This window comes from Diospyros lotus, chromosome 4 (genome assembly GCF_014633365.1).
Source record: "Diospyros lotus cultivar Yz01 chromosome 4, ASM1463336v1, whole genome shotgun sequence".
In the NCBI taxonomy this organism is placed as follows: Eukaryota; Viridiplantae; Streptophyta; class Magnoliopsida; order Ericales; family Ebenaceae; genus Diospyros; species Diospyros lotus.
In genome coordinates this window covers 9075846-9084034 of record NC_068341.1, presented here as the reverse complement: position 1 = coordinate 9084034, position 8189 = coordinate 9075846, and the positions used below count along the sequence as shown (strand labels likewise).

At 28.6% G+C, this 8189-nt stretch overlaps 1 protein-coding gene across 1 annotated transcript; it reads left to right on the top strand.

The window, feature by feature from the left end:
• Positions 1-5017: 5017 nt before the first annotated feature.
• Positions 5018-6077, top strand: LOC127800576 (glycine-rich protein 2-like). Its single transcript, XM_052335274.1, has one exon. The coding sequence runs from the start codon at positions 5198-5200 to the stop codon at positions 5762-5764; it is 567 nt and encodes a 188-aa protein (XP_052191234.1). The 5' UTR covers positions 5018-5197; the 3' UTR covers positions 5765-6077.
• The last annotated feature ends 2112 nt before the right edge of the window (positions 6078-8189 follow it).

Sequence of the window (8189 nt, the reverse complement as noted above, 5' to 3'; positions counted from 1 at the left end):
TAAATTTTTGATTAGAAATAAAATATAAAAAATTATGTATTTTAAAGTATATTTTTAAAAAAATAATAAATTTAACTCATACTTTTAAGACTTTCTCAGAGTGAGGAAATGATGTTTAGTTATTCACTAGTGCATCACCCGTGCGATGCATGAATATCGCAAGAAAAAATATAATTGTTAAAGTATAAGTTACATAATTCAGTAGTTATAACAAATGAAAATCATAATAAATAAGTAGAAAATAAACAAAATAATCATGTTACAATCGTAAAAATGAACAAACATACAACAAAATTAGTTATTCAATTATTCCGGAATATGTATGCCCTTTTTTGTTTGACCTTTTTTATGCTTTTATTATAGTTTTTCTACTAACACATATGTGTGTATTTAACAAAATATTGTATCCAACGTCTATAGTATTCGTGACTCGTTAGAGTGAGGTTAACGTCTACCATTTCTAACACAATATTTTTACTTTGATGCATGAAATACTAAAAATATGACATGTCTTATTCTGAATTCTCAGCAATAAAATAGTTGATTACTCAGTATAAATGATGATTTCTCGATCCGTTTTATTAATTATTTGATTGAAGATGTTTTTCGTTCATTATTATTTCAATATTATGCATGTTATTAAACTATAGCTAAATTATGATAAATTATTGAACAATACATTGAAAATAATAATTTGTGCAGTGAAAAAAAAAATGCAAGTAAGAATGTACTTAGCAATGTTAGACACCCACTATAAATTAGTTGACTAAAAGAAATATACAAATAAATAGAAATGAAATACCATAAAAAATGAGCAAATACATAAGTGTGAATCAGTAAGAAAAAAATTAAATAATAAAAAAAATAAAAAACACGTAGATCAAACAAATTGCCTAAATATAAATCCAGCAACAACCAAAATATTTAGAAATAAAAAATCAGCAAACCAAGTTTACCCTGCATAAGAAATTATAACAAAAGTCAATAAATAAAATTCGGTAGCAATTAACAAAACAACCTCAAAAGTTTTATAGGAATAGGTTATAATAAAAAAAAAAATTGTAATTTGAAACCAATCAAATAAACCTTTTTCAATTATTCTCTTTCTTGATCATCGATTGAATCTTCTTAATTGCATTAGTCAACAAATCACCAAGGATAGCCTTTTTGGTAAAACACCTTTCATAGTTTTTTTATTGTATTTATAACTCATGACCCGACTTCAACGACGTAATAACCTTATAATTAGATGAAAAAATCTAGAATATAATGTCATTAATAAGTACTTGCATCATACATATTAGGAATCCCTAAACTTATTTTACAAATATAAACATTAAATTATGAAAATTTATGAAGCACATTTTTCTCCTCAATTTTGGTATTTTCAATATTTCAATAAAGATCAAACTCTTGCTGTTGAGAAATATGTGCATAACACGTTAGAATATGTTTTAGCACATAGTCATTCTTAACACATTGCAAACTTTAAACACTATACTAACCTGATTTGCTTATAGCATACACGTGCACTTAGAGATCAAATTAGGATTAATTACCAACTTCATCACACTAAAAACTTCACTACGTTTGCAAATAAAGTTAAAAAATAAAATTATAACATTTAAGTTATATATAAAATTATAAAAAATATATTTAAATTAATTAAGCTATATATAAAATAAAGACAATTTAAATAATCAATTAATTATATAAATGATAATAATTAAATTTTCAAAGTTGATTATCCACATACGACTTCACATATTTTTCATGTCAATCAATTACCACATTTAAGATAGGTCAAAATTTTAAGAAAGCAACAAAAAAAATAATGTTAGAAAATGAAATTATAACATTTAGTTATATACAAAATTATAACATTTAAAATTATAAACAAATAAATTTAAATTAATTAAACTATATATAAAATAAAGATAATTTAAATAAATAAATAATTACATAAATGATAATAATCAAATTTTTAAAATTGATTATCCATACATGACTTCACATATTTCTCCTGACAATCAATTACAACATTCAAAACATGTCAAATTTTTAAAAATCAACAAAAAAAAGTTAAAAAATAAAATTATAACATTTAAGTTATACATAAAATGATTAAAAAATGAATTTAAATTAATTAAATTATATATATCAAATAAAGATAATTTAAATAATCAATTAATTATATAAATTATAATAATCAAATTTTCAAAATTGATTATCGATACATGATTTCACATCTTCTTCCTAACAATTAATTACCACATTCAAGATAAGTCAAAAATTTTATAAAACAATAAAAAAAAAGGTTAAAAATAATTATTAATTGAAAAACTTAATATTATGACGACTTATAAAAAATTAAGCTGTTAGACAAAATCTGTTCACATTGACATGACTTTACATATTGATTATCTATACATGCTGGCAATCAATTATCACATTCAAGACAATTCAAATTTTTAAGAAAGTATCAAAAAAAGAAGTTAAAAAATAAAATTATAATATTTAAGCTATATATAAAATTATAACATTTAAACATATAAAAAATAAATTTAAATTAATTAAACTATATAAATAAAAAATAAAGATAATTTAAATAATCAATTAATTATATAAATGATAATAATCAAAATTTTAAAATTAATTATCCATATATAACTTCACATATTTCTCCTACCGATAATAAAAATATAAAACATAATAAATTTTTTTAAAAGAAATATGAGAACATATGATAAATATAAATAGCCTATCTAAAATATTAATTTTGTCAAAATAACTTAAACGACTTATTTAAAAAAATAAATTTAAATTAATTAAATGATATATATAAAGTAAAAATAATTTAAATAATTAATTAATTATATAAATTCTAATAATCAAATTTTCAAAATTGATTATCTATACATGATTTCACATCTTCTCTCTCACAATTAATTACCACATTTAAGACATGTCAAAATTTTTTGAAAGTAACAAAAAAAGTAAAGTTAAAAAATAACTATTAACTGAAAAACTTAATACTATGATGATTTTCAAAAAATTAAGTTGTTACACAAAACCTGTTCACAACAAACCAGAAATACGATTAAAATTAATTGATTAAAAACCAAAAGCACGATTAAACTAATTAAATAAATGATAATAATAATTAAGTTATATATAAAATTATAACATTTAAAATTTTAAAAAATTAAATTAAATTAATTAAACTATAAAATTATATAAAACTATAACATTTAAAATTATAATAAAATAAATTCAAATTAATTAAACTATATATAAAATAAATATAATATAATTAATTAATTAATTATAATAATAAAATTTTTGAAATTGATTATCTATACATGACTTCACAAATTTCTCTTGACAATCAATTACTATATTCAAGATGGTCAAAATTTTAAAAAAATAATAATAAAAATAAAGTTAAAAAAATAAAATTATAACATTTAAAATTTAAAAAAATAAATTTAAATTAATTAAATTATATATAAAATAAAAATAAATTAAATAATTAATTAATTATATAAATGACAATAATAAATTTTTGGAATTGATTATCCATACATACTTTACATATTTCTCTTGATAATCAATTACCACACTCAAGATATGTCAATTTTTAAGAAATCAATAAAAAAATTAAAGTTAAAAAATAAAATTATAATATTTAAGTTATATATAAAATTATAACATTTAAAATTATAAAAAAATAAATTAATTAAACTATATATAAAAAATAAAAATAATTTAAATAATCAATTAATTATATAAATAATAATAATCAAGATTTCAAAATTAATTATCCATATATGACTTCACATATTTATGCTGTCAGTAATAAAAATGTAAAACATAATAAATTTTTTTAAAAAAATATGACAACATATGATAAATATAAATAGCCTATACAAAATATTAATTTTGTCAAAATAACTTAAACAACTTATTTAAAATAATTAAATTTTGCCTAAATAACTAATTTAACATAACCTACCAACTAATTATTTTTTAAAATTAAGTAATAACATAAACATATATAAGATTTGTACTTTTTTTTGCATGATTTTGAAACTAATTAAGGGTTTTAGAGTAAGTAATGGTGGTTTTATTGAGAGAGAATGAGAGATAAATTATGAAAAATTAAATAAAAAATTAAATTTAGTTTTAAAAAAAATTTATTTGAGAGTTGGTATTCGATGATAATACTTGATATCTCAAAATTTCTCTTGATTTAATTTTTTTATAATTTATTTTAATTAAAATTTTATATTAATAATATAGATTATATCTTGTCTCTTCATATACCATATTTACACATTCTTCAAACACTTTTTAGCTAAAAAATATTATCTACAGATTCCAAGAACTACATATTTTTTACAAATTTAGGTTTAATTAATGATTTACAAAAATTATATTTGGGGTAAGAAAAAAATAAACAAAACATAATAAAATATCAAAATAGAAACTGAAAATGGGTGAGAAAATGATTTGGGGACTCTTTTATTATAATATATATATATATATAGATATATAGATTGCAGCAGAATCATTTCAAAATAATATTTAATGTCACCTGCGGTGAGGTTATTATCTCACAGTTTAATAATATTTTGGTCAAGTGAAGAAGTCGCGAGTAAACTCTTTTTTTATTTTAAAAACCCATATTCAATCTCCACAACTACAATAGAAGAGGAAGAAGATCATGTCAACGTCACATTAAATATTTTCTCAATTCAAGGTAGCCCAGGCTCTGAGATTTGGGCTTTACTGCTTTAGCCCAGCCCACCAACGCTCTCAGCCCAAAGCTCATCAATCGTCTCGGATAATATGCGAACTCAAAATGGATATTAAAATAATAACTAAAAGCTCTAACGGATAAAGCCGCGGACGCGTTTGAGCGGTTACATCCCAACAAAATGTCAATTGGCCACTCTTCCACCGTTGGATGGACAACGATGGGCCCCACTCCTTTCCCCAGCCACTGAAAAGCGTCGAAGCCAAGTTCTAACTGACACAGCGCAATCCTCCTCTCAGTCTCAGATTGCCGCCGCCATTACCGAGTCATCAACGCCTTCTTCTTCTGTTTCGGCTACATGGGTTTCTTCAGAAGCTTCTAGAATCTTCTGGTTTGGGCAGAGGTTGTTTCCAGAAGATTCAGTGGTGATCGGGTTCAATGGAGGAGACCCAGAGATCAAGCGGCACTGTGAGGTGGTTCAGCGCGCAAAAGGGCTTCGGATTCATCGGACCGGACAATGGTGGGGAGGATATTTTCGTTCACCAGACGGAGATCAGGTCCGAGGGGTTCCGGACACTCCGGGAGGGCCAGCGGGTTGGGTTCGTCGTCGATCCGGGCGAGGATGGTAGGAGCAGAGCCGTCGACGTGGTGGGTCTCGCCGGATCGTACCGCTCCTCCGGTGGACGCGGGGGCGGATTACCCCGCGGCGGCAGGAGAGGGGGCTACGGTGGGAGGTACGGCGGCGGGTATGGCCGGGGCGGGGGGAGGATGAGTGGCGGCTATGGTGGCCCGATGGAGTGCTACAATTGTGGCCGGACGGGTCATCTGGCCAGAGACTGTTATCAGGGGGACGGCGGCCGGAACTGGGATTACGGCGGGGGCGGCGGACGCAGATATGGTGGCGGCCGTTGGGCCGGCGGTGGTCGCGGATATGGCGGGGGGGTTTGCTACAACTGCGGCGAAGGCGGCCATTTTGCGAGAGATTGCCCAAATGAACAGAAATGATAACTTGGATTTGCCTTGCTTGCTTGAACGTTTGGATTTGCATAAATTAAGTTTACAGTTCCTAATCAGGATCTGAAGTTCTTGCGGTCAAAACTTTTCCTTTCTATTTAGCGATTCATAGCCTTTCTTTGTTTTCTTCCTTTTTTTAAACTTATTTTTGGTGTATATTTGTCTTCGAGATCTGTTAATGCGAGCTATTGTTTTGCATATGCTATTGCAAACTCTTCTCGTTTGATCACTGTCTTCCATCAATAAATGGCATTTACATTTTTGATGGGAAATTGATAAGAGTTCTATGTGTTGATTCTTCCTCTCTCTCCCCTGTGTATTTAACGTCTCCTTTGAACCTAAATTGCAATAGATCATGTATCACTTGCAGAAGGAAAACTTGTTAGGATTCATTTAGTCGAGGCCGCATGGCAAAATAAAGGCTTAGTATGTTGTCGTTGCTATTATGAATTATTTGTTGGAATCTGGATAAGCACATATATATGTGATGGTCCTGGCTTATCTTCAAGGTTGGCAATTCTTGACTTGTGTGGCCTTTTTGTGAGGCTGGATATTCTTGACTTCTTGTCCACCATCATATTTATCTGTAAGGAGTAAGGACTGCAATATTACATTATTATTATTATTATTGTGGATGCCATTTTTCTTTTCTTTTCTTTCGTGCTCTTCTAGGAAATGAAATGGCTATCATGGACATGCGTTTGTCTTTACTGATTTGACATATTTAGGTCTTTTTTTTTAATAACTTTCTAGCTTTCTTGGATTAATCTTGGGACACGCGATCGTTCCCTATTTTGCTCATCAGATAAATTTAGATACAACCACAACTTATATACACCGCAACTTATATACGCATAATGCAAGACATTTAGTTCACACTTACACATAAGACAAATGCCACCATAAAAATTTAATCCCTAATATTCTCGATAAAACTGCACATAGGGGTATATTGTGTGAAATTTTGGACTCTTTATTTTGTAGTTTGGGCTTCATCTCTTGAGCCGTGATTTCTCTGCTTTCTAGTTTCTAGTGTTGATAGGATTCTTATATTGCAATTGAGAGTCAGTTCTTCAAATGGTGAAGATAGGAGGAACTAGGAAGTGCAATCCACAAAATTAGTCACTAAATAGTGTTCTCTAACATTCCCAAATGCAGTCTCTCTGCTTTCCCAGCCCCAAAATTCTGACTACAAATTAAGTATCCTCTTCTTCTTCTTCTTCTTTATAGCGCATTAACTGTCTGAGTTTGCCCTGACTTTGAGCAGCAAGTGACAAATTTTTTGGTTGCTCTGAATATGGATAGTTAACAGGTTGCTCTGTCTGAACTTGTCCAGGAAACAAATATGTTAAAATCAACTTTGATGTTGCTTTCCTACATGGTCAAAGGAAGCCACAGGCCGGGCTTCTAATTTAGCATAAGCTGCAGAAGCCATGGTAACTGGAATGGCTGAAACTGAAAGCCAAGATGGAGAAGAGTCGTGCTAAAATCCCAGACACGACTTACCCACAACATAATAACTTTAAATTTTAATCCCATTAGATGAGATGGGTTACGTGAATTTGTGTCTTCATGCGTCTCCTTTATCTAAAATTCATGGAATTTGATCAAATGAGTCTCACGTTTGATTGTCAATTACTCTCTTATTTCGTCGGAGTTGGGGACCATCCGAGTTCAAGACTGTTGGAAACAAGTTCTAGGCCGGGTTTAGTTAAATGGGCTTTGGGTGGTTTTGGGCTTTGGCCCTGGAGATTATATTTATAATATGATATCTAAAGGTGGAAGGTGGGGACTAACGAGAAATAAAAATGAAACCAAGGATGGGACAGTTCAATGTGACGACACTAAACCAGAACTCTTTCACTTTAAAAAAAAAAATATCTAAATTAAAATTCCCCTTGAATTCATTACCAAATGGAAACTCTCCGTCCCGGCCAAGCCCAAAGACAGAAATAAACCAAAGTGGTCTCATTTTAGCATGTCATTAAATAGTAACAAATCGTAAATCTTAATTTTACTAAATAGGACGATAGAACCAAATAATTATTAGCAATTATTAAATCTTTACCAACCAATTTAAATCGGGTTATCATGTCATCTATTTGTTGGTCTTTTGCTTTTTAACGGTTATAATGATAATGCAATCATTAAAAACTTGCACCCTTGACCATAGAGGATTGCTTAGATGGTTTGTGTTTGTTTGTTCTGTCGGGTCAAGGACAAGGAGTCTTGCCCATCTTGGCCTTTAATTGCATTTAAAGGTTTTTGATGTTTGATTATAACTGTTTAAAGTTTCGAATTTGAGCTAATTAATCTGTTTTATTACGACTTATTCTTATAATTTATGGTATATAATTAGTTTGAATTGTCATTGTTTATCTCATCGTTGTTGAATAATACTGGGAAAGTAGCGTTT